Here is a 26620-nt window from a genome sequence, read left to right as displayed (position 1 = left end):
TTAAAAGTCCTGATGAGTTTCTTCACCCTGCTGAAGTTTCCATCCCTTTTAATTTCTGCCTGTGGGAAGCCATGTTCTGGTACATGTATGCAGACGAGGATGTGGGGTCTGACCTGAATTGTTCAGGTGGGGAAATCTTTGATGGTGTCATTCACACATTTTCCCACACTTGATCAGGTTTATACAACTAGGACTCATTTTATTCTCAGGTTAGTTATCTCGTGTGAAGGGCATCCCATAGATGGGGGAACACTCAAATAGTCAGATAAGTTTCCCTCCACCACCTTCTCTTGGCCATTACCACTGTTTTATTTGGGATCCCAGTGCTGGAAGGGTCTTTTTTCCTTCCCTGGTGCTGCTGGACACTTCTTGGCAGTCATGAATCATCTCTGTGGGTGCCCCCATGAATAGGTGTCACTGGGGGGCTATGCTAGCTATGGCACTATGGGATAACTGGATAACTGTCTTTAGACTTTACCCAGTGTCTCTTTGAGCTTGTAAACCAGAGTTGTACCCCTTCTCAGGTGCCTTTTCTCCAAAGCGAAGAGTCCCAGCCTTTCTTATCTCCTCCTGTAAGGCTGCAGATCCATCTGCCTGTGCCTCCCCAGCTCCACCGGGTCCTCTGCTGATTTGGATACATGAGAGCTTTCAGTCACTCTCGAGATGGAATCGTGCTGCTTTTTTAAGTCCTGCAGAGCCATTCAACTCATATGGCAAAGTTACACTGTGTGAATTACAGCTGTGACACAGACCTAGTTAACACAGTTTGGAGACAAAGAATTATCTCTAGTTCATTAAAACCAATCATTCAAAAAATGAATTAATGTTTTCTTATTTGTTTATTTGTTGGTTTTAATTTTGCAATCTGTTTGAAAACAGTTTGTGAACTTAATTTGTACAAATCCACAGAACAAATTATATACTTGAAGCTATTTGCTCAGCTTTAAGTTGGCCGTGACTTCCCTGCTCTTGTTTTAGCTAAATTCTCATTTCAGTTTCTTGTGTGTGTCTTGTTTCTAATTGCAATCTTATGAGAATCCCCTGGAAAGACCTTGCTTGCCTGTTCCCAGCAAACAGATCGCCTTGCAGATGGGTATAAGAGGAGCTGATGAGAAAAGCATTTCATTGTTTCAGTCTCACTACTCCCTTCTCTTTGTTTCCTTCCACTGTGAGGTCTCTAGCTAGCAGATTACTTCCTTCAGCAAAAGAAAGAACCTGGTGAGGCTCCAGCTCTGTTAGCAAAGCCACTGTGTTGATAGACCAGAAGCTTCCATCTCCATCCTTTCCCTCTGTCCCCCCTTGCCATCACTTCAGCACATTGCCATGGTCCCTGGACCCAAGCAATTTTTCCTGTATACTCTAGAGCCATACGAAGGAATTTCTATGCCCAATAACTTCTTTAGGTGCTGGTTATTAAAGAAGTTTGGACTATTGCATCGTATCTGAAACATACCAACCTCCTATCCCATAGGCACAATGTATTCATGGTGGGTGAGATGAAAGAAACTGAAGTGACAATACAGGTTTTCATGCTCTGGAGGTTTGAATGATCAAAAATGTCAGAAGCACTGAAATTTAGTCTGCTTCTGTAGATGTAATAGCTCAGGATTGTTTTAATTGGGTTATATATTTAGTTTAAATGAGCATGAGATGGCTCTAATAAGATTAACAAATGAGATAGGCTGAAACCAGAACCATTTATCTAACTCTTCCCAGTTAGGGAGTTTTGATTAAATCCCAGTCATTCCCACTTTGGGTTTTACAAAACAAAACTCATCTGGCATAGATTATCATATGCAAGTGAGGCTTCTGACATGGTGTTTGGACTGGTAAAATCATGTTTATATGCAAGACGTGGCAGGTCCTTGGAGAGCTGGTGACACATGGTAAGATTAAGCTTGCTCTCTCTCCTAACACTTGATCTTACAGTCTCTGAAATGACATGTGCCATAAGCCAAACCTTTGCCATCATTTTTCCATTCATTTTATTACTAAACAAGCATTCTCTCTACTGTGGATACTGTGAAACCAGGACAATGAAATTAGTGGACAAAACCAAAGCGCCATAACTAAACCTCACAGAGCTTCCCTCTCCAAAACCCATCCTGCAACATACACACAAACAAAACCCCAATGATTTTCCATTCTGTCTCTTCGGGGAGGGGACATATGGAAAAAACCTGCTCATCATAGGAGATGAATGAAAGATCCCTCCACTGCCCATTACACAGTATTACCATTACCAATACAGACAATGGGGTGCACGCAGTGGGGGACTCAGTGTTAAAGGCATGGATATGCCATTTGCGTAGGGCTTAACGCATAGGCTGGCACCATAAGCTGCTCACAAGGAGGCACTGACAATTATCCACACGATCGGGTCTTCCCTAGGATCACGGGAAGTCTAACATCAGCTTTTGAAGAAGAATTGGTATCTCCAAAAAGAATTTTTCTGTTGTTCTCCTGCCCCGCCAAGAAATTGATTTTTAGACTCAATGGAAATATCTGTCAGAGGTTTTAGGAAGGCATGTATCGTTTAATTAACGTCTGAACTAAATGTGAAAGATGTTTGATTTTAAACTGAAACGAGATTGTTTTCAAATATCCATTTAAAGACTTTGCAAGAAAAAAGGCAGAAATGATGTCTGAACAGCTCCTTTTGTCAGCACAGGATCAGCTGGGGGACTGCATGTGCATCAATAAAGACATAAATTTGCAATTCAGTAAAACAGAGCAGAAGAGTTTATATAAACTACTGGCAGAAAACACCCCGTAACTATGAGCAAAGAGGAAGGACCGAGCGTTTTCTGCAGGGCTGTAATGAGGATCAAATATACAGGGACAAATCCATCTATTTCTAAAGGCAAGATGTTCACTGCTCCCCTTCTAGGACTGTCTTTTTACAGAGCTTGATTTCCAGTGTTTTCTAACTATGCTTGAACATCACAGGACACCAAAGAAGTGAAATATTTTGCTTCTGCACTTCCAGGAAAAGCTAGCAGGAAGCTTTTTGTTTCCTTGTTTTCCTCTTTTGTGCTTATGGGGATTTATTTAATGCAGCTGGGAGGCCGGGGCCTCCTGGGATCTACTTGTGCGTAACATTACGACTGCCTTGCATTATAAAAGAATGCAAATGCAGCACACACTGACTACATGGGTCACATCTATTTGGGGAAATATTTATATTACCTATAAACATGTAAATAACAGAGTCCTTTTCACCAAAGCCTACTGTATATACAGGGCACCTTGGCCTTAATTAATAGCAAAACCAGAAAATAGCTGATCAGAAATGGAATACATGGGGTATAAACCCGAGGGAATTACAAGGAGATCAGCTAGATTTAATCCTTAGATATAAAGGGCCACAATTTAGCTAGATGGGCACTATAGCCATGCAAATCAGAGCAGAGCTTTTCACTGAACTCATTTGTTTCCATAATTGTTTGTAGGGGAGCAGCCCCACTCACCATTCATTAGCATTCATCCTTTCATCTTTTCTGAAGAAACACTGTAGGTTTTTTGAAACGACATCAGCCTTTGGGTACATTCTGCTATAAGCCAAGGGCAGCATTACAAAGCTAGAAAATACAAAACCAGTGCATTGATGGGCGCTGGTTACTTAGGGGAAGTGAAACCTCACTTTGACTTGGTTGTTGTTTTGAAAGACACTATATGTATTTTGAGTCTTTTTGTTTATTTGTTTTGGCAGACGGGAATTGTGGACCCAAGTAAAGTGACTCTCATGGATTTTGAAGGGCTTGGGTTAGGCCACATTGCTGAGAAGCCTGAAAAGGTTGCCTTCAGTGATTGTAGGATAGTGTTTCTCGTAAGAAAGATTTTACTAAGTGTGAGTGGTTAACATTTACAAAACACATCTTTTCCCCCAGTGGTAGCAGAGTATTCTCTTCGTGAGAAGAATGCCAAATTTTGGAATTTCTTGCCAAAATGGTACTGCCAAATCCTTATGTGAATATGAGGGGTAGGTTCATGGGACGGTCTGCTGAGTTATCGCATCTGTAGAATTCTACATCCATCTCAGGAGGCTGCAGGTGGCTGAAGGCTGCAAGAGCAGTGGGGTACTGCACGTTTGCCCCATTCTTAAACAATTCCCTGATCATCTGCATTTGTTCTTCGTCAAGATGGTCGAGATAGATCTGCAATCTGAACGCTACAGCCATTCTTACAGTCCCTTCTATCCTTATGCTATAATCAGTCGGAATGAAATGCCAAGAAAAGAAGTTTCTAAGAGGACAGAGAACACTTCTCTGCTGGCTATGTAGGCTCTGGTAGAGAAAGGGTGGTCTAAGAGTTCCACCACATCCCCACATGTGCTCCTCCATCTATCATCTGGCATTTCAAACAGTCTTACTCTCCTCAGCGCTAATCTGTGATCTAATAAATAGCACACATAGATGTTGGCAGTGATGAGACTGCATATTTGTTTCCCACCGTATGTCAAAATTCACCCTGCATTTTGAGCTAGAATAACAAACTTCCCTTAGACAGAAATAAATGCTGTGCAGTGAACATAATCTGGGTTTCTAATGCACAGTTAGGATAATTCACTAATGTTACTTTGGGTCAAACTGGCATATGCCCTTGGTCAGGCCTCACTATTTCCAATGACCTTGTTGGTAGACACAAATTTGCCCCCTGAATGAAAGAAATCCTTCTGTTTCTTTCTGTTTATCCAGACGAAAATATGAAGCTGTAAATAAAAAATGACTGTCTCCTAGTGATGAAGCATACCCGTTAGATTTGTATTACCACAACATGCTACTTATCGCTATCACCAGTGGAAAGGTACTCACAGTGGTGAGGTTCAGTATGGGCTGGAGTTCAGGCAGGACCTGCAAAGCTGTCCATTTGTGTTATTACATGTGTGGATGGTCACAGACAGTGAAGGCAGCTGTCTCAATGGATGGAACTTGCAGCAGGTACTTGAGCTATAAACAGAATAATTTGTCTCCATCAGCACTGAGGTGTTGAACTCATCCTCCAGTCCAGGACATAATTCATCTGCCTAAAATAGCAAGATAAGCTTCTTCCTTTTCTGTTTGCTATCTGACATTTATTGATCTCACAAATGAAATGTCTTTCCTGTATCTTGGCACAGAGATTAAGCATCTTCCAAGGCTTTTCATGGCAGATTGGAGGCTTTAAAGCAAGTGGCTTATTTAGTACATTTCCTATCACCTGAATTGTCACAAATGTAGTTCTTGCAGACAGAAATACTTACAAGTAGTTCTACTGCCAAGAGTATGGACATCCAATTTTGAATGTACTTTTCTGGGGTGAAATAAGTCAACACTAACAGGAGTGGTGATACGTTATTTAGTTGGAAACCACACAGAAATCAGAAGAAGACTGCCCTGGAAATGCTTAGCTTCACTCTTGGGTATTCATGTTTACCCTACTTAGGAATAGCTTATCTCATTTCACGTTCACTGGGGAAGCCACTTCTTGAATTGAGCTCTCCAGTAATTGAAGAGACATGCAGGATTAGATCAGGTTTTATAATGAGGGGAGGACAGCCCTGAGGCAGATGCTCTCAAGCAGAGCTATAGTTTACTGGCAACCTTATCTAAGATATGGTCAGTCAATAAGAAAGCCTCGGAGGACTTCATGGTAGCCACAGCCTCAATCAACCTGCAGATTTCTTTAGAAGGAATGCCAGCTGGTTGCTAAACCACAGGGGGGTGGAAAAAAATAAAAATGAAAAGTTAGGCACTGAATAATGATTTATTTTAAGTGGGAAAGCAGAACAATGTTGACAATCTATTTATGTTAATTGCTTATGTTCCTGTCATAAATTTTTATTATTATTTGTATTAGAATTGGCGACTACAGGCTCAGCTGAGAACATCAGCTGATTAAGCTGAAATGGATCTATTGTGTATGCACTATGTCTTCACAGTCCACTGTAGAAGGCTCTGATGCAATGTTTCCCATGGTTTCTTTCTTGATCATACACAACCCACTGTTGCTTGACTTCGAAGCCATGGGTGGAAGTGCAGGTTATGACCAAGGCTCTGCTTTCCCTTGGGATGCTAGCACATTTACTCTGTCCTTCAGTTTCTTCCCACAGTTTTTCCCACATGTCTAGCAGAACAAGACAAGTATTCCCCTGATTAATGACTCACTGAGAAAGAATGAGAGCATTTTAACTCATTTTAGCACAACTTCCCCTGAAAGAATGACCCTCGAATTAGCAGAATCATAAAATCACGGAATCATAGAATGGCTTAGGTTGGAAGGGACCTCAAAGATCATTGAGCTGCAATCCCCATGCCTTGGGCAGGGTTGCCAATCACTAGGTCAGGCTGCACTGGTAGAATGCAGTGCCAGAGATAACACAGGCAGAATTTCAGCATGAGGGCCTAAGACTTGTCCAAGCCAGACAGCTGTCATGTGCAGGTCACACATCTGAACCAGTTCTGGGATGGACATGGATTCCAGCGTGAAAACCACCTGTGACTTGGATAGTCAGCAAGTGGAGCTCTGACTCCTATTGCCAATACTGTTGCGAACTCAGTGTGTTGACCTGGGTGTCAGCCAACTCTATTGCTTCCCCAAGTCATCTGTCATCTCTTGGCTTTTTCTCTTTTTCTATGACTTTATGGAAAAACAGTGGAGCTTCACTATCTTAACTCTCACCTGAAGGGCTTCTGGGTGCTTGGCAGCTCAGCTGTGGCATGACAAGTAGAACTAATCTGTCTACACTGAAAGCTGCATGCACTCAGAACTCTTTGGACACTGTAGGAGTGTACGCTGACTTTGCAGGGCTTCCCCACAAGCTCTGAGATGTTAAGCTTCCATGGCACTTGCTGCTCTGCACAGCATGACCTACGCTCATGGATTACTGCCCAGGAAACCCTACAGAAATACTGGGAATTCAACACCTAGAGATGAAACTTTCTGCTTTTAAATGTCAGGTATCAGCAAAAACAATGTTTTCTTTCCTTTCTTCTTCCTGCTTTATTTTATATTCAAATGTGGTGGACTCTAAGATTCCCACTGACTTCAAATACAGTTTCTCTGGAACAGAAAATCTTCTGTTTACTCATTTCTAAAATAGACATGCTTATATATTATGGCAGTAAGCATGCTGGAAAAGACATGCTTATTGACTTCCAAGGGTTGTTAGGCTTAACCAGCACTTTGAGATCATGCAATGGAAGATGCTGTAGAGTCTCAACCTATGTGTGGGTTTCTCTAAGTGTGTAAGTGGTTCGTGGAAAGTCTTTGGAGTTCAATCATTATTACATAAAATACAGAAAAATGCATCTTACATGCACTTGATGCATTGATGGTTGGACTAGATGATCTTAGTGGTCTTTTCCAACCTTAATGATTCAATGATTCTGTGTTTCTCCTGTATGGTTCAGAGGATGGAGGACATCTGTCTGTCTTTCCTATCATGGAGGAAAAAAGACTATTATTTGCTTTCACTGGAAATGACACAAGATTGTCTCTGTAAGGCTACCCTGAGTACAGTCTGCTAGTAGCCTGTCATCTTCAGTAAATAACATAGCTTGGAAATGTAAAAACAAAACAAAACAAAAATGCAGCCTGTGGATCAATCCAGATGTGTCCTAACTGACAGAACTCCTCACAGGCTTTGTGTCACGTTTTCCTGTCTTTCCAGCTTTTACAGCTGTATTTTTATAGACCTTTCTGTCACTCCTGGGAAGACAGCTGGGCACAACTTTGTAGGCCCTGTACAGGCAGAATTCCTTGTGATCTCCATGGGAGGAGGAGCAGCTCCTAGGCCTTCATCAGGCTTTGCTGCTTCACCCCATCTAAAAGGAAAGCAGAAATGAGAGGTCAATCTGAACTTGTTTGAAGGATATGGGAATTTTTGCAATGGCTTTAATTTGGACAACATCTTCTGTGTTTTCTCTAGAGAAGTCAAACAGAGACGAATTCTGGTTTTATTAATCACTGCACCTCAAGGCTTTAAGTCTAGAGCAGATGCCAGGGGCATGCTGTGAATCTGTTACATGCTCAGTATTACAGCTCTGAGCCCACCTATTACCACATGTCTGAGGATCTCATTTCCCCAGAAAAGTGCTGTGAGTACTATGCACCGCATATCTGTAATGCATGAGGTGAATGTTATGTTCACAGCGAGACTGTGTGCCTACAGGAGGAAACTGACACATGGGGACGGAGATCTCAATGCCTTTGTTGCTTTGTCAGGCACAGTAATACAATTTATGGTATTAGAATGATCAAAAGTGACCAGAAGGACATGGGAATGCAAACTGAATCAATGGACACATAAGAATTGCAAGCTAAGGGGTGGAGGTGCCCAGAAAACCATGATCCACATGCAGCAATGATTTTCTGACCTAATCCTGTGAAAGCTCCAGATTCTAAAGGTCAGTACTTAATTTCGCTTAGAGATGAGCTTCTTCAGGGTCTCCTATCTGCAGATTTCAAGCTGTGTCACCAAATGAGTCGGCGATTTTTGTTGTTCTGCTAGATCAGAACACGAGGTAAAATGACTTATCACAGGCTGCCCAGCCAGCCAGTAGCAGAGGCTGGAGGAGAAGGTAGAAACCAAGAGTCCTAGTTTAGGGAGAGCAGAACTGATCTTCAGAGGCAGCCGATGTAAAGGCAGGGAGAAAACAGTCTCCAAAAGAGTGATCAAATGAAATTCTCTGGTTGGAAGGTAAATAAAATCCTTTTCTCCCCCCCCACCCCCCTACAGCCTGGGGAATGAGCATATTTTGGATCCAACTGTGCCACATTAATCACAATCTGGAATATTTGAGCCAGGGGTCAGCCACAGGAGGGCAGCTATTAACATATGGGATTTATCTGTCTCCTCCTTCCACAAAGATGCAGCATGCTGGATGATTAAACTCCTGAGTGACAGTGTGGAGAGTACTGTTTTTTTTCCACCGCTCCTTGTGATTCGATCCAGAATCATTTCCTTTCACCGTGTATTCAGAAGGGAGGAAACAAAGGTGGCATCCTGATCGTCATTATTAATACACAGGAAAACCTGGAGGAAATCCCTTTTATGCCCATGGTTTTGTGTAAAGAGAACTGCAAACTGACAATCGTATTGTTTGGCTCCCATATGTATTTCTACATCTCTGTGCACAGCAGATGTTTCTTCAGATATTCCCCAAATTATGGCGTAGAAAAGTCTTTATAGCAACTTGCATTCCAGTCGATTTACTTTGATTAAATTAAAGGAAAAATTCTAGGAAGAAAATAAAACAACACTGTAAGTGAGTATTTTTCAACAAAGAAAATCACTTTCTCGTACAGTCAGTGCTTCTCCATGTTATCTGCTATACGAGCAGTGCTCATCTCATATTTATAAATGAAAGTAGGTAATGGGGAAGCGTTTTGCCACTTTGGGGAAAGGAATTACACACAACTAAAGAATTTATGAGGAAGGCAACTAGCTGAAGCTTGCCAGGCTGCTGCCTTTTGTAAGCAGCAGAGGCACTTCCAGGAGGAATTGATCCAGTTCTAGAATAGGCACCTAAGGTAGGAGGCACAAATCTCTCTGTCCCATCTCTCACCTACCCTACATGACCTGCTTAGACCAGATGTCTGCTTTCAGACAGCTAAAATTAAGCAAGGGGAATCCCACAGCAGATGGCTCTAATCCACTTTGCTTCTGCATACACAAAAAAGCTGCTATTATTATTTCAGATTACATTATGGTAACACTCAGAGGCCAGGTATGGTGCAAGCATGGAGGAAGATGCAATCCCTGCCCTACAAAGAGGAGAACTCTAGTAGTAAAAGGGTGATTTTGCTTTTAATTCTGAAGTTTGGCTGAAAAGAAATATAAACAGCAACAGGCAATTAAAATACAAAATAGAAAGATTTAATTCATAAGATACCAAAATGCCAAACTAGTTACATTCTTTGAAACTTATGTAATAGAATGACTATATATATTTTTGCTATGATATTAATAAAAAGGGAATTTATCTTGTTGAGTGTTTCCAGAGCCTCGTCCTGTCTGAGAGTTGTTCTGAAGTGCAGCAAGTTTATTCATGGTTTGGATTCCAGTATAGTGCTTTTCATTTAAAATATAATAGTAATGCCATACATTTATATAGTGCTTTTCATCTAGAAAGACCCCTGAGGCTTTCTCAACCTCTTTCTGGAGTTTTAGTACAACCAGTGCTGGTGGAAGAAGGCTTATCATGAGTAAAATGCATTTGTGGTTAAATTTCCTCATCACATGGACCATGCACTGTGATTTTCTTGTGGTCAAGGGCCATGAGGCACATGCTGTGTGCCTTAAAGAATGAAGGGCGAACTCTAGGATCCTGAGTGGCTTGTGGCTGGGAGACAATACTAACTCCTCATGAGTCCTTCCTCAGTTATGGGCTGCAGCTGAGCTAAAGTGACTCACCTTCTCCAGACCCAGGCATACCAAGCAGCTTTTCCACCAAAACCAGACAACCACATGACACAGACCTGCCCTTTAAATTACTTGCGAGATGTCTGACTCAAGGGTTATCATCTGACACTGTCTTGTATAAGGCACTGACTAAGAAACTTAGATACCTGTTGATCTCTGCCCTCACTGGTCCTCATATGTGTTCTTGGTGAGTACTTTCAATTTTCTGCCTCTCTCCCCCAATTTTTCCTTTCTTGTGTGTGTACAGCAATGTTTTTCAGTCTGGATATAACCATGGTAGCTGTGTGACGTTACAGTCATTTAAAGGAGCACAAGCTGATAGTGTATGTAACATCACCACACTCTTCCAACTGGATGTATCACTGGAACAAGCTAGCTATCACTATGCAAAAATGCCTGTGGCAAGGTACCCAGAAATTGTTGGTAGCTTCAGCAAAGTGTTATATTCTGTTCAAATGCGTGGATATGCAGTATATGTTGGTGAAATTGTATATATTGCAGCAGAATAGCTGTCTGAGCTCAGAAAGGGCTGGGAAACGTTGATTTCAGAGCAGAGACAACTGCCTGTGCAGTGTCTAAAGCAATGGAGATAAAACTCGATGAGGACTACAAAGTGTCCTTAGAATACGAATGGTTAATGCTTAAGTACAAAAATGATATGGGGAGGTCAGTAAGGTCAAGAATGCAAAAGATAGGGAAATCCAGCATTCCAGCTGCCTTTGCTGTTCATTTTCTTTCTTCACTGTTTGCATGTCTCTGGTAATATGCCTTCCTTGCACGTTTCAAAGAGAAGGTAGTTCACAGAACAGGGAACTCAATATTCAATGCTGATACTCTCTCATCTGTCTAGGCACATCACTTTACTGCATTTAATTAAAAATAATCAATTTTTATGAGGTTCTTCTCTCTATAGCAACCACGGGCTCTACATACAGGAAGAAATGTACCTCACACATATCTTCACTCCTGTGATGAAATACATACCTGGGGTATGAGTCAGGTCAAAGTCAGGGCTCAAAACTATGAACACGGACAAGACAAAAGGGTGCCCAGCTTGCAGTGCTGATATTGACTTCCTGGGGATCATGCTGCACCTTATAACATTTCCTCAGCATAGCTCTGATTGCCTAGGTTGGCACTTGACAACAGACTTAAATGGCACCAGAACTGAGAGCGGCAACACACACATTCTGGTTTTCATCCATTTGCCATGTTTCACACAGGTACTTTGTGGTTGCCTTTTTTTCCTAGCGATAGAGAAGCTGCACACAAAGACCTGAGTAGTCTTTTAATACGTGCCAGCACTTGGGATTTCAGCCTTTCCCCACAGAAAACACTTCTCCCTACCCACTGATTTCCCTTGGATGTGCAGGGGCAGTGGATTATTTAGGATAGACTCAGTGGAAACAGCACCACCTGCTGAGTGCCCAATGTCCTTCTGACAGAGACTTCTTGGGGCTGGAGTTTTTGGAGGGCCCATGACATTGGATGCCCAGCATTACTCAGCTCCTCAAGCTGCAGTCTGACGGGCCCAGCAGTTTTCCATCCCTGGGGTGATTCAAGATGCTTCTGTCACTGCGCCATGACGCAGGTCATCTGCTCTGAAGAAACTCAAAATAATCCTGGTGATAAATATACAAAAGCAGCTGATTTAATCCAAGTACGTACAGCAATATATAAACATACGTTTCATCCCCAAAGGTCACTATTTTGGTTTATATGTCTGTAAACATCCACACACTGTGCTATATTCCAGACTCTGTCCTGTCTCTGTCACTTACTACTTGCTATGAAACAGACTTTGGGGCACAAAGCGCCATAAGGATGAACTGCAGAGCAATCTGAGCCTGTCTTCTGCACCTGGGTAGTGCATGGACGTGTCTGCTCACACAGTGGGGATCCCCATTCCTCTCTAGTGGGAACATCCACAGGGGACAAAGTGGAGCTTCAGCGGATTTGGACAAAAGGGAGCAGAAATACAGACGAGGGAGCCGAAAACATGCTTGGAAGCTCCTCTTCCAACAGGAAGAGAAAGAGGAGTCACTCGCAGGTGAACGAGCTCACTCGGCGACCTAACGCCCTCGGCACGCGTTTGGAAACCACCCGCGATGACACCACGAGCACTGCGCGTACCGGAGCCCGTCCCGCTCCCGGAGCCCGTCCCGTTGCCCTCACGGCGGATGGAGACAGCCGCGCGCTCCGCGCCCACCTCAGGGCAGACTCCGGCCCGGCGGGCAGCCCGTCCCCCTCCCCTCTGTCTCTCTCAGCCCTTTTTTCCCTTTCTTTCCCCCTCGCTCTTCTTCCCCCCGCTCCTGACAACAAAGACAACGCGGGGCTCGGGCCCGGGGCCGCCCCGGCGGTGACTCAGCGGCAGACCCGCCCCCGGCCCGCCCCGCCCCGTCGCTCCCTCAGGCGAGGCCGGGACAGAGCCGCGCGTGTGGCGGGGCCGTGCCGGCACTCAGCGAGCGGGCGGGTACCGCGCAGCCTCCTCCGTTCTCTCCTCCCGTCCCGGGGTCTCTCTCCCCTCGTTCCCCGCGGAGAGCCGCCCCGGCGAGGTAGGTGCAGCGTCTGTCGGCACACAAAGGCGGGCTGGCTGAGCTGGGGGAGGCGCTCCCGCGGAGCCCCGTCTGCCCGCCCGTAGGTGCGATCGGGAACGCGGAGCTGAGCGGGAATAGAAGATGCCCGTAGGTCTTTGGGGCAGGCAGAGGGCTGGGAGAGCTCCTGCTCGAGCAGACGCTGGAGCCTGGATGGTGGTTTTTGCCCATAACGGGAAATTTCCTCCTGGTTTTGGTTTAGTGGATGGGTTACCTCCGTGAAACAACTTTTATCCTCTCCAGGAGGAGCCCGTGGGCTGGGGGCGGCCGCCCGAGCGTCCGGGGCTGTGTGGGGCGGTGGGGGAGGAGGGGAGGGATGGCCGAGGGGCAGCACGGCGCAGTGGTGGCACGGTGCCTCCCGCACCTCCTGCAGAGCCTGAGGGCAGCGGCTGCAGCTGAACTTCTCACGTACGAAGTGTGCAGAGTGGCCGCATCCTCACCGATCTTTACTTCGGAGCGAGAGTAGGCTGTGCTATGCTGTGGTTCAGTCAGGGTTTCCCCGAATGGCCCTCAGAGTCTGAGTGTCTCAATCCTGCGTGTTGCGATCCAGATCTCCCTACACGTTGGGTTGAAGGATGGTGCAACTGGCCAGTGTGGCTGCAGGGGTGGGTTGAGGAGAACAGGCTGCTCAGAGAGGTTGTGGAGTCTCCTATGGAGATACTCGAGAGCCATCTGGACGCCTTCTCGTGTGACCTGCTGTAGGGAGCCTGCTTTAGCAGGGAGGTTGGACTCCCATCTCCTCAGGTCCCTTTCAGCCTTTCTGTGATTCTCTGAACTTGTGTGTTGACGTGAGTAAGGGGTGGCACATAGGTCTCTGGGACTTAATTATTTGTTTCCTTCTTCTGTTTAATTTTTTTAATGCCGGAACTCATTAAGCTGTATGTCAATGCTGCGTACTGTCTTGGTTAGAGCTGGTTCTGCAAGTTCAGGGCACGCTCGTAGGGCACCTGGGTGGCTACAAGAGCAAAGGGGACAGGGTCTGTTGTGGTAGGACAAGGGGAAATGGTTTCATGCTAGAAGAGGGGAGGTTTAGATTGGATACAGGGAAAAAGTTTTTTACAGTATGGACAGTGAGGCCCTGGCACAGATTGTCCAGAGAGGTGGTGGATGTTCTGTCCCTGGAGACATTCGGGGTCTGAGCACCTGATGTAGCTGTGGGTGTCCCTGTTCATTGCAGAGTAGTTGGACTAGATGACCTCTAAGGGCTCTTCCAACTCAAACAGTTCAGTGATTCTATTCTGTGATTCTGTTAGGTCATAGGAACGTGTGAACTTTTGTTTTTCATTAAGAACTTGCAGAGTCCAACAAAAGTGCATCAAAATGAGGAAGTCTTTTGAACGAGCACAGTGTGGTTGTTGTGTATAGTTTGTAGCGGGTGTGTTACTGAATAACTCTGGCAGCAGTCTGTTCTGCACTGTGGGACAGATATGTGTGTAGTAAATCCTGCAGCACTGATCAGGATATTTAACTTTCTTTGGCTTGGCAGTGAGGTAGGAGCATGGAAGAACATTGTTAAAATGGAACTAACTTGTGGATCTTGTGGGCAACCAGAGAAGCAGATAGTCTTCAATCTCCTCCTGATATGAATTGAGAATCTCTTCCTTTACTGATGGCTGTTTTCCCAGCAATGTATGGACAGGCAGTGTATACAACGAATGTGGTAGCTGCTTGCTTATTGTCAGTGATGTTTGCTCACTCACAATAAGCGATTGTTTGCTGGGCTTTATTAAGAACAACACGAATACCCTATATCTCCTAAAACAAAGCTTTCATTGTCTTAAAGCAACTATGAGCCAATTTCATGGTTAGTGAAGCTCCGCTGATGTCAGTGGAGTTTTGCCAGGGATGATTTTGGCAGGTGAAGTGTCACTTGTATTTTCCAGGGTCCAAAATGCCTGTGAGTAATGTTGCTATTTTATCTCCAGCATTTAAGTGTCATTAAGCATCAGTAGTTACAGTGTTAGGCTGGTTCTCCCTGAAAGTTAGGGGTGAAGGTGGGGACCCACTTATAATCATAGCTAAAGACTCTCCCATTTGCTTTCCCCTTTCTGCTGCAGATCTTATATCCCTTGGTTTACAATCTTCCTTCTTTTTCAGTCTTGGCACCTTTTTTTCTCTCTTCAAAGTTAAGAAGTTTCTCTGAGCTGTGAGCACAGAAGGGTTTTGAGAGTAGCTGTATTGAGCTGTCCTACAGTAACGCTGCACTACTAGGTAAGTGACAAACTGCATGGCAGCTGCAGTTTGGACATCTTTCATTATTCACACATGCACATGCCTCTTCTTTACAAGCTGATTTGTGTGGTAGTTACGGTCAGTGCATTTGCTGAAGTGGCAGATTGTTTGATAGAGTCACATAGTGTAACAGCCAGGCTTGAGATAGACTGAGTGAGCGGATCAGGGTGTGTGGGGGGAAATTCACTGAATTTTTACACAGTGCTATGTGTGTTAATCAAAAACAGTTCTGTTTCTCAGCACCACATCTAAACATCAGTAACATAATGTTAGTAAGGAAAGAAAAATCATCTAAAAATTGGAGCAAAAGAAAGCTAGTACAGAGAGAAGCAAGGATTCTTGCTTAATAGTTGTGGGGAGAAGAATGGAAGTGAATGTAATTGGCCTTGATAGATGTTTGGATCCAACAAAGCTTCAAAACATGACTTAATTGAATAGAATTATGTTATCTTTGTATGCATGTAATCATACTAAATACATTTGTCTGACTCTAAGTTGTCTGGCACTGTGGTAGTTTTAAAGACAGCAAGCTTCAGTGCTCAGTTTTACAAAATCTTTGATTCATTTTTATATCTGACAGTTTTGTACAGTACAACTTTGGATCTGTCTGTTTCCACATCATAAGTACAAAAAAAGAGCATGTCAGACACAGTTTCCAGCTGATACTATTCTGACATTTTTGGAAAAAACAAGCATTAAAGAGCAAGTTCCACATACTGCCTAACTTCAGAGGGAAGCCCGTGGTTTGGACAGGTACACTCTATACTGGGTAAGGAACTGACTGAAGGGCTGGGTCCAGAGAATGATAGTGAATGGAGTAAAATCCAGCTGGCAACCGATCGTGAGTGGTGTTTTCCAGGGGTCAGTACTGGGGCCTGTCCTGTTCGGTATCTTTATTGATGACATGGATTAAGGGATTGAGTGCACTCTCAGTAAGTTTGCAGATGACACCAAGTTGGGAGGAAGGCCCTACAGAGAGATTTGGACGGGCTGGATCACTGGGCTGAGGCCAATGGGCTCAACAAGACCAAGTGCTGGGTCCTGCACTTTGGCTACAACAACCCTAGGTAATGCTACAGGCTTGGGGCAGAGTGACTGAAAGATTGCAAAGGAAAAAGACCTGGAGGTTGTTGGTGCTGGAACAGGCTGTCCAGAGAGGTTGTGGATGCCCCGTCCCTGGAGGTGTTCAGGGCCAGGTTGGATGGGGCCCTGGGCAGCCTGGTCTAGTAAATGGGGAGGTTGGTGGCCCTGCCTAGCAGGGGGGTTGGAGATTCATGATCCTTGAAGTCCCTTCCAACCCAGGCCATTCTGTGATTCTATTGTGGTGAGGTGGGGATCAGCCTCTGTTCCTGAGTAACTAGCTATAGGACGAGGGGGAATGGCCTCAAGTTGTGCCAGGGGAGGTTCAGCTTGGATGTTAGGAAAAACTTCTCCAAAAGAGTGATCATCCCTCTTCCACAGGGAGGTGATGGAGTCACCATCCCTGGAGGTGTTCAATAAATGTTTAGATGTTCTACTGAGGGACATGGTTTAGTGGGCAATATCGGTGATAGGTGGACGGTTGTATTGGATGATCTTGGAGGTCTTTTCCAACCTTGGTGATTCCATGATTCTATGAAAAAAAAAAAAAAGTGCTTAATACTTCCCCAGTTCACTGACTATTAATATATTAACATTCGTATATCATCCATATATTAACCCTTCTATAACCATGCTGAAGCAGAAAGGTGCTGCCTCCTTCTGCTGTGAGGAAGACACCTTCCCTTTGCAGATGGGGAATAAAAGCACAAAAGAAGTAAATGGCTTTCCTGTGATTGCACAGGAAACGTGCAGTGGTGTAATAACTCAAACTTGTGTCTTGAACATCCGTCTGGTGCTGAAATGCAAGAGCTTCCTCCCATTGCACAAAGCGAGTGGAGTGTGGAGACGTGCAGTACAAACTGTCTGAACGTAGAGGTGTGAAAATCACTTTGGTTTTGTGTCTGTGATGTAACTGGTTGAAGAAGCAGTTGACCACTACCAGCATGCATATTGGTTGTTGTTAGATCGTGGCAAACAGGAGTTTTTTGTACTGATGAGTCTTTAAACAAGGACATCCAGCACATACAGGAGAGAGAAAACAAAAACATTTTTCTTCTCCTTTCTACATCTTTAAAGGAAGATGGGTGGGTGTGGAAGAATGGTGGGTGTGGTTTTCACAGACACATCTCTGGCTGGATTTCTGGGGTGCTCCTTCAGCCCATTGCGGCTGAGCAAGAGCCAACAGAAGAGAAGTGGACGCTCTGCAGAGCCAGGAAGGTGCTGGTGAGACCATGGCTGCCTCTTTTTGGCCCCTTTGGCTCAGTTAGATGATGTGAGCACAGATCCTTACCATGAGAGACCAGGCTCCTGACCCTACCTAAAGGTACTTTCTGTAGGTCCTGCTGCTTCTCTGCTATATGCAGTCACACACTTTGCTGGTCTGAGTGCCAAGGATTGTGTGCAGCACATGGCAGCAGGGGGCAGTTGGGGTGATTCTCTTGTGGCAGAGTTGTCATGGGGATTCTTTGAGCAAGGAGCGTTAACATCTGTGAGGAAGGGATGTGGTCTAATTTCCTTCTTTCCACAGAACCCGAAAACATTACAGGGTACGTACTGTGCTTGTGTTTCATGGCACTGGGAATACAGAAGTTTGAACCAAGGCTTTGTTGGCTGTTAGAATTGCAACTTCTTATGGTCTTAAGTTTAGTTTCAGAACATTTTGCGCTTGCAGTCTACTCTGTGTTTAGTTTATAATGTTTTGTGTGGTGAGGGGCAGGAAAATCACAGGTGAGAAATCAGTGTTTCCAAGTTATGACTATCAAAGAACAAGCCACAGAGATTTTGGGATGCTTGTGATTTAAAAATATGATGCAGTCCAGTGGACACACTTCAGCTTAGTATTTACTCCTATTCTTTTGTCCTGGATCTAAAGCTAACAGGGCAGGCTTTGTTGTGGCTTGGTGCAGTTTGAATTCCGGTATAGATATAGCTTAGCTTGGAATTAACTGAGTCTTTAGCAAGTCATCAGCTTACTTTGATGGGACGAGGATGCGAGTTTCATGATGAGAGCAAGGAGCACAAATGCAGTCAGACTAAATAAGGCACTTTTATTTATTCTGTGACAAAACTTCTGGATTTGCTTACATTTTAAAAATGTCTCTGGCAACACAAAGCTAGAAGTTTGCCTTTAGGGCTCCTCAAAGAGAGGAATAGCTCAGTCTGCTAGGAACAGAAGAACGAATTCCTTTCTTTCAGATGAGATCTGTTTCCTTCTTTTTTACACTTACACTGAAACTTCGGGCAGTGTACATGCTTGCAGGATAAAATGTAAAACCTGTGTTGTGTCCTCTAGCAAGTCTCAGCCCATGACATTTAGAACTTCATTAAGAATCCTGTGGGGAACTACCTTTAGGATGATCAAGCACGAAATGTGCTTCTGCTATGCAGAGTGCTTTAATGACCTGGACAACAGCCTTGCTGTTTGTTGTGGTGGGGTGGATCTTAGTTTTATCCTTCAGCCAGGAATTAGTCATCTATCCTGTAAGCAAGAAAGCTACAACCCATAAAGGCTTGTGGAGGAGAAAATGCCCTCGTGTTTGGCATTGGTTGAAGTGGTCCCTCTGCTTTGCAGCATAGTGTATTTTAGGGAGGGAAACTGAGTCTTGAAACCGTAAAGCAAAACCCACATTAAGCTGCTTTTGTGTACTTGAATATTGAGAGTTCTCCCGCCTGTGTTAGAAAGACATTCTGTTCACCGTGCCTGTGCCAGCTGGTGCTAGCTAAATCACAGGGTCCAGTGGCATCTGCTCTGAATCAGAACCAAACACTGCCAGTCAGATGTTTTCTATTGCGATGGCCTTCTGTGGGTCTTCTAGTGGGCTGGTTAGAGGAGGATGATGATGGCAAATAATGGAATGATTCTTTCCATTTCATTCCTCGTATGTACAGTGAATGGGCATTCATGACACTTCATGTATATACACAGGCCTTTGTTCTTGTGCTAATAATAAAATGGAGTTCACAGCTCTGAGTGTTGGAGATGATGTGACAAGAACTGGGTCAAGATTGTTCATGTGTGTATAAATGTGCTCCTAATCTAGGCCAATGGCTGTGCTGGGTGCTTTTAAACAAGCTAAAAAGATTTCAGAGGGGCTGGAGTTTAGCTGTCAGATGCATGAAGTGCACCTCTTGCTGAGCAGAGCACTTAAAGATCAGCATCCAAATGCATGGTCTTCAGTCACTTTGCATGTTAATGCGAATAAATGAGAAGCTTTGCTGTTTGGTGCTCCTGGAGAGCAAGGAATTTAGTTTGAGCCAAAGGAAATTTCCTTCTTACTGGCAGGATGAGTTGCTGAGCACCGCTTTAAACATGTTCTCTGCTTCGTTGTTTCATATGAAGGACATTCCTGCTACATCAGTTTCCTTACAGGTATCAACAGGGAAAAAGATGATGTGCTGACTGTCATGCTGTGTTGCTGTTGTGTCCTTCAGGCTTGCTGCAGTAGCTGAGCTCCTTGCTGCCTTTCATGGAAGAATGAACCAGGCTGCCTCTTCCTGGGCTCTTACTGAGAAGCAGCTTGGTGCTTGCCTCTTGGTAGAGAAAGAAAGCCAATTTTCATCTGAATCCACTAGGATGTTGGGGGGTTATTTCTGGAGAGCATATGAAGGAGTTTGATTGGGTTGTGATAGTCTTTGTGTTGTGATTTATTTTTCATCCAACTCTCCTAGGCTATTTGTTCTTGAAGCTTAGCTATGCCACATAATGCAAGCTGTCATATATATGTTCAACTTGCATAATGTATGGCACATCACCACTGTTCCCTGAAAGTAGCCTGGCAAAAATTCACAGCTAAGTTTATTATTTTTATTCCTTAAATAATGGAGAAAAGGGCAGGGAAGGAGTAGTGGCGTGTTTTTTTGTTTGATTGTTTGTTTGTTTGAGGGGGGGGGGAGAAGGAGGGATTTGGAGACTATTTCTAAAAGTAATCCATTTTTCTTCCTTCTTTCCAAGCCTCAGAAATACTTCTATGTAATACAAAGAAGCAAATCAGAGCACTGTGCATTGTAACTGACTTCCTGGTTGTGCTGGCAGTAGGCTTTGCAAGCCAAAGTGATGACTTTCTGTAAGTGACTGGTAGGCAGCCTGGCTTGCTTGCCCTGTGACTCTCCTGTGAGCACCCTTTCCAGGTACTTTTTGTCACACACAGCTGCACAAGGACACGCTGACCTTAAACACTCAGGCACAGGGAGTTGTGTGTGTTCTGGAGGGAAACCCTGGCGGTATGTTTCTGTTACTGTAGCTAACTCTACACAGACAGCCTAAGCATGTCCATTGTTTTCTTTATTTACCATGCTTTCTCTTTAGCTAGTGACTGATGAAATGGAATGAAAAGAGGGAGAGGTTGGACATCAGCTGGCTGTTTTATGAGCTACATCCATCTTTTTCCTAATTGAGCAAAAATGTCAAAGTGTCATACCTTCAAATTTTCCTTTATAAGTCCAAGAATTTATTGAATATTCAATAACTTTATTTCAATGTAATAAGAAGAATAAAAGAAATCTTCCTTGAGCATGAGGGCAGATTACTACCTCAAGTTAGAAGATAAGTGTGTCAGCTCTTGTTTTGTTCCCCAGTCACACAAGGGCTGTGTCAGCTCAGCACTATCCAGTCACATCTAAAGAGACAGTCTCAGCCCTGAGGAATGTACAGTTCAAATAGGGAAGAGAGTGAGGAAATAGTGATTAGAAATGCAAAAAGTTGAAGCATGTTACTTTCTTGTGTCACTAGTTCAGTGTTTTTACAGACTGTGTATCTGTATAAACTGCTTTATTGCTCATGCTTATTGCATTACAGGAATAATTTTTTACTCTGCAAGCTGCCTCACAGGAATCTGTATACTTTCTAGCTAGTTAAGGTCCACTCTTTTCTGTAGAAGTATTAAAAAGTCATCTCCTTAACCTATTATCTGCTTCCAGGGAACTAACAGGATTGGCCAATAGAAGAAAACATGTTTCTTGAGTTAAATGTAATCCATTTCCCAGTGTCTGCTGAAAGTAATAGCAAGGAGGAGAAATACTGGTAGGTACAGCAGGTCTCACTGTCTAGGAAAATAGGACTGAAGGAAACGTAAAGCAAAACTTCTCTCTTGAAAATCTCTGCAACAGATGTCACTTTTATTGTGAAATGTTATAGTTGATTCCTCAAATAATGGAGGTCAGTTGTTGGTGCTGTCAAAGACTGGTCTGGCTAGTGATGGCTGGGATAACTTTTTAAAGGAAAAGAACTTTAAAAGAAAGGGAAGTATTTAAGTCTTGGGAGGCCTCTTGGATGCTGTAGCAGTGGTCCACGTAGGTAGCTAAATTTTCTGCCTGAATTACAATTCAGGTATATCTGATCTCTTCCTAATCCACTGCCGTGGTATCCTGCAGCTAATTCATTTTATTTCCTTTCTTCAAAACTGCCAAGGTGTTGCTGGCATAGCGTGACTACAGATGGCAGCAGGAGGGTTCCTGTTTCTATGACATCGAGGCTGTGGTCAGCTCTGTGGGGTATGTAGCTTTCCACCAGATACTATAATGCTATGCCATTAGTCTCTTAGTGTCTGCCAGGTAAAATTCTTAATTGTCCCAATATCAGCTTTTAGTAGAACTTTTTCCTCCTTCAGAATTATGCAAGAAAAGGAATTCTAGCTGCCGAAGCACAATGCTGTCACTTGTTTTACTTGTCTGTGTTTCACTGTATCTTTGGACGGCTTTGTTTTAATGCTTAATTCCTTTGACTGCCGTATCTGGTAGCATACAGGCAGAGGGCTGCATTTGTAATGAACTGTTCTGTGCACTGGAAAGCGAGGGTTTGGTAATGAACTTTAAGGTGAAGGGGTATGTGCTTTCAAAGGTTATACGTATTTAGTCAACAAAATGTTGAATAAGAAAGTTAACTCATTATTCTAAAAGCAGTGAAATAAAGAGCTCTACTCTCCTTCCTGTTGGATATTTTCCTCCAGGAAAGGGGCTGGAAAAATTGCTGTACTTCAAAATACAACCATTCAGATTCTTAAGTCTCTATAGTCAATGTATCAGTCCTCTTTTAAAAATATGACAGAGGCAAGATGCTACAAACTCTTCTTGGAGCATCATGTTTTGCAAAATGGCAAGCTGTTGCTAGCTGTTAGAAGTGTGTTGTAAGAAATGATATCCCCCAGAAAGGGGACGATGTGAAAGTTCAACGAGGCATGTACAAAAAATTATGATCATTATTTAGTGTAGTTAAACTAGAAGCATGGAATCATAAAGGTTGGAAAAGACCTCTAAGATCATCCAGTCCAACCATCTACCTACCACCACTGTTGCCACTGAACCATGTTCCTTAGTACCACATCTACATATTTCTTGAGTGCCTCCAGGGTCAGTGATGCCACCACCTCCCTGGGCAGCCCGTTCCAGTGCCTGACCACTCTTTCAGAGAAGTTTTTCCAAATATCCAACCTGAACCTCCCCTGGCACAACTTGAGGCCATTCCCTCTCATCCTCTGGCTGTTACCTGTGAGCAGAGGCCAACCCCCACCTCACCACAACCTCTCTTGAGGCAGTAGTAAAGAGCAATAAGGTTTTTCCTTCAGCCTCTTCTTCTCCGGACTAAATAATCTTAGTTCCCTCAGCTGCTCCTCATAAGACTTGTGCTCCAATACCCTTCCCTGGACATGCTCCAGGGCCTTGATGTCTTTCTTGCAGTGAAGGACCCAAAACTGAACACAGTACTCGAGGTGCAGCCTCGCCAGGCCTGAATATGGAGGGATGATTGCTTCTCTGCTCCTGTTGGCTATGTGATTTTTTGATACAAGCCAGGATACCATTGCAGGCCACCTAGACACACTGCTGGCTCACGTTTAGGTGACTGTCAGCTAACAGCCCCAGGTCCTTTTCCTTTGCAGTCTTCCAGCAATTCTGCCCCAAACCTGTAGCATTGCATAGGGTTGCTGTGGCCAAAGTGCAGGACCCGGCACTTGTTCTTCTTGAATTTCATCCCATTGGCCTCAGCCCAGCAATGCCATCTGTCCAAATCCCTCTGTAGGGCCTTCCTACCTCCAGGCAGATCGATACTTCCTTCCAATTTGGTGTCATCTGCAAACTTACTGAGGGTGCACTCATTCCCTTCATCAATGAAGACGCTGAAGAGAACAGGCTCCAGTATGATCCCTGGGGAACACCACTCATGATCGGTTGCCATCTGGATTAAACTCCATTCACCACCACTTTCTTGGCCCGGCCCTCCAGCCAGTTCTTCACCCAGCAAAGAGTGTACCTGTCCAGCCATGGGCTGCCAGCTTCTCCAGAATACTGTGGGAGACAGTGTCAAAGGCTTTGCTTTAGTCTAGGTAGATGATGTTGACAGCCTTTCCCTCATTCACCAGGCTTGTAACCCTGTCATAGAAGGAGATGAAACTAGGTAACTTCTGCTTAGAATTCTGCAGAGTCACTGTCTATTGGAAAATCAAACTGTCGGGGCAAACAAATATATATTTGAATAGATAAATATTTATTGTTGTACTTTTTTACTAATTGGGAAACAAAGGCTGAAACGATTTGACTACAGCTATAACTAATTAGCAAAGGATAGAATTTTAACTCGGGGCTTTGAACCGAGAGGAAAAAATAAACAGGATGAAATACTGCAAACAGAGCTAATAAAAAGATAACATAAACATGTTAAACTTTGTATTTCAAACATGAGCTTACTGCACCGGTGTAGAAACCATCTTCCCATGAAGGCCTTTAGGCAAGTAGGCAGCTTAAGAAGCTGCTGTGTGGTGAAAAGAGGATCTGGTTAGACCATGGTCATTTCCTTACATGACAGTTCTGTGCCTCTGATGTTACCTTTATTAAGTTTGATGCTTCTCAGGAAATTCCTTAAGACAAATTGAAGTTTAAATTACATTTCCAAATAATTGAAGTTCAAATAAGGAGCACCAGGCAAATCGGGCTTCGTCTTGAAAAGCTGCAACAGAAGCTGGGTGTGTGAGTCACCTGAAGCGACTGCACTAAAGGTGGAAATGCAGCTGACTCAGGGACAAGTGGTTGCCATTCTTTGGTGGGATGTCATCAGCTACAGTTGAGCTACATTGCAATTTTCCCCCTATCTTGGCCAAATGTGAAATTTCACATGAATTTGGGCTGAGGCAAAGGCTAAGCATTTCTTGTTGCACTGCATCAGTGTCTGTGTGCTGCTGAGTGACAGCCGTGTGCTCCTTTAGCAGCGTTGGGAATTTTCACCTTTTCTGAAGCATTTGGAAAACACTTTGATTCATTGCACCACGTGTTTTGGTCAAAGCATTTGCATCCATGGTGAAAATGAAGAGATGACATTTTTTTGTTGTTCCTATATGCATTTAAGCAGTTCGGACTTACTTAATGATTATTTCTTGTTTCTAAACGTAGTTAATTAAAAAGGCAAACCAAACTTTTATTAGTTTTTCCTACTATGATGGGTTTTCTCTCCTGGATTTTGTTTGAATCGGATTCCTTTGCTTTACCAATCTCGTGTTGGCTCTGTTGCTCGTGGTTCATTTGAATGTGAAATAGCCAGCACTCAACTGAGGGACAATGTAAGGTAAATATGTGATAATGCATGCTGGACAATCAGAAGGTCCTACAGTGATCTTAAACACAATTTAAAAGTATTTCTGCAAACCAGCTGTTGCATGAGAAGTAGATGGATGGTTGGAAGCTTAAAAGCTTGAATCATTACAGTTTGGGACATTTAAAGCTTAGACTAGACTTAAGTGCTGTTACTTTGAAGCCCTTAATGGAAGGGGAGTAGAACAGCATATCTGAAACTTCCTTTTTTTATGCTTAGGGTTTATAATTCAAGCTAGAACTTGAAGTATATGGAATCACTTTGCTGTTGGCGAAGGAATGTCATCATACTGCTCAAGTGTAGTGTGGTCTGCTTAAATGCTCTAACTTCAGAACTAAAGGCTGGTTGGAAACCAGCTAAGGTGTACATGCCTGTGCACTAAATATCAGTGAAGAAAAGATCTACCTTGCAGCTGTTGCTGGTGGTGTCACTGAGCTTCTCCTCCCAGCCCTCTGCTTGACTCCTTGTTGCCTTTCACAGGCAGGGCATGAAGTGCAGAGCGGAGCTGTGTGCTTTGGTACAGGGCTGTGTATGTCTTCCAGAACCACGTAATGATGTTGGACTGCAGGTGGGTCTCTGCCTGATTCTGTTTTTGCGTGAACAAAATAAGCAAGAGATGTAAAGGCAAATCAGGCATTACCTAGAGTAAAGACTTTTAGTGATACAATTTTTCCTCAGCCGAGTAACTAGCCTGGGGTTATTCTTAGTGCAGGAGAGCTGAACCTTCAGCATCATCCAGTATATGGCAATTTGCTAAAATTTAACCTTTTAAGTGAAAGTTGCTTTGCAATGTAGGTGTCAGTTATGTGGTAGACAAGTGACAAAGTCTGTAAAATGACCCAAAGTGCTTCTTGCAAGGATATGAATGGAGGTCACTGAAGCAGTATGTACTGAGAGCAGAGAGAGGATGTTAGTAGATTTCAATAATGTGCAATATGACGATGGTGTGTGTCTTTGCTTTCCTCTATAAGTTCTTTATACTTAAAGCTGGAATAGGTTGGGATTTTTTAAAGCCAGATACCAACCTTGCAAAACATCTCCTTTCAGATGGAACATGGGCGTCTAGGCATGTTACAGTTGACCTTTTCTTCATCACTGATAGATAAATTTTGACCCAATTTCTCTACAGGGGGGAAAAAGTGAATCAGATTATGATACCAGGTGGTTGTATTAGATTGGAAACAAAAGGAAATGAGAGAATTCAAGAAAAAAGAAGTCTTTGAGGTTGATCTGTTTGTACTTGCACTATGAGCTGGAGCTATAAGCTTCCTGGCTGATCTGTGTGAGATAAGCTTGCATGAGCCTTTTGCACCAGAATCACAAGCTTGGACTCTTCTGTGCTGCATAAGGAAATCCCTGTTGTCATCCAGTTCTCATGCAGTCAGTGTGCAGACCCTCAGGTCTTGCCTTCTGTACGCCCTGGTTTTCTTTTCTTGGTGCTTCATCTCTCATATCAGAGCAGATTCTAACTTTTTTCCATGTGTCTAAATGCTTTACAACATGGTTGCTACCTTTGTAGAAGCCTGTTGTGGAAGCAGACCACACTGATTTCCTTCAGCACGATTTAAACTGTCATTTTGTGGGTAGCTGAGATGAGGAGTGCTGGCTCTGCTTTCATTCTCGCTGTCAGACCAATGAACCATACAAAAACTCTGAAGCTGAAGATGGGGGGAAAAACCCCATATATTTCTGCCCCTCATTCTTTTACCGCAGTAAAAATGTAATGCTTACTTA

General features: G+C 43.7%; 1 protein-coding gene and 1 long non-coding RNA gene across 10 annotated transcripts in view; one reads left to right on the top strand and one right to left on the bottom strand.

The window, feature by feature from the left end:
* Window positions 1-10496: 10496 nt before the first annotated feature.
* The window catches only part of FAM107B (family with sequence similarity 107 member B), a 63166-nt gene continuing 47042 nt past the window's right edge, over window positions 10497-26620 (top strand). For 2 of the 9 annotated variants that reach the window (XM_424029.8, XM_046903411.1), the window contains exon 1: window positions 12816-12960. Coding sequence is in view for 3 of the 9 variants with exons in the window: in XM_046903399.1 (XP_046759355.1) it covers window positions 12405-12960; window positions 15097-15149 (609 nt within the window). In the remaining 6 variants the exon portion in view is untranslated. Of the gene's footprint in view, window positions 10593-12166; window positions 12961-15096; window positions 15219-21718; window positions 21802-25366; window positions 25455-26620 lie in introns of those variants that run through there. The other 7 variants (XR_006931997.1, XM_046903405.1, XM_046903399.1 and 4 more) reach the window with 7 other exon arrangements.
* Window positions 11597-12578, bottom strand: LOC121108070. Its single transcript, XR_005842363.2, has 2 exons — window positions 12539-12578; window positions 11597-12027 (listed from the first exon to the last, which is right to left on the bottom strand). It is a non-coding gene; the product is annotated as an uncharacterized LOC121108070 (long non-coding RNA).

This window comes from Gallus gallus, chromosome 1 (genome assembly GCF_016699485.2).
Source record: "Gallus gallus isolate bGalGal1 chromosome 1, bGalGal1.mat.broiler.GRCg7b, whole genome shotgun sequence".
Taxonomy (NCBI): domain Eukaryota; kingdom Metazoa; phylum Chordata; class Aves; order Galliformes; family Phasianidae; genus Gallus; species Gallus gallus.
Note: the sequence above shows the minus strand (reverse complement) of the source record. Positions and strands in the feature narration are given on the sequence as shown.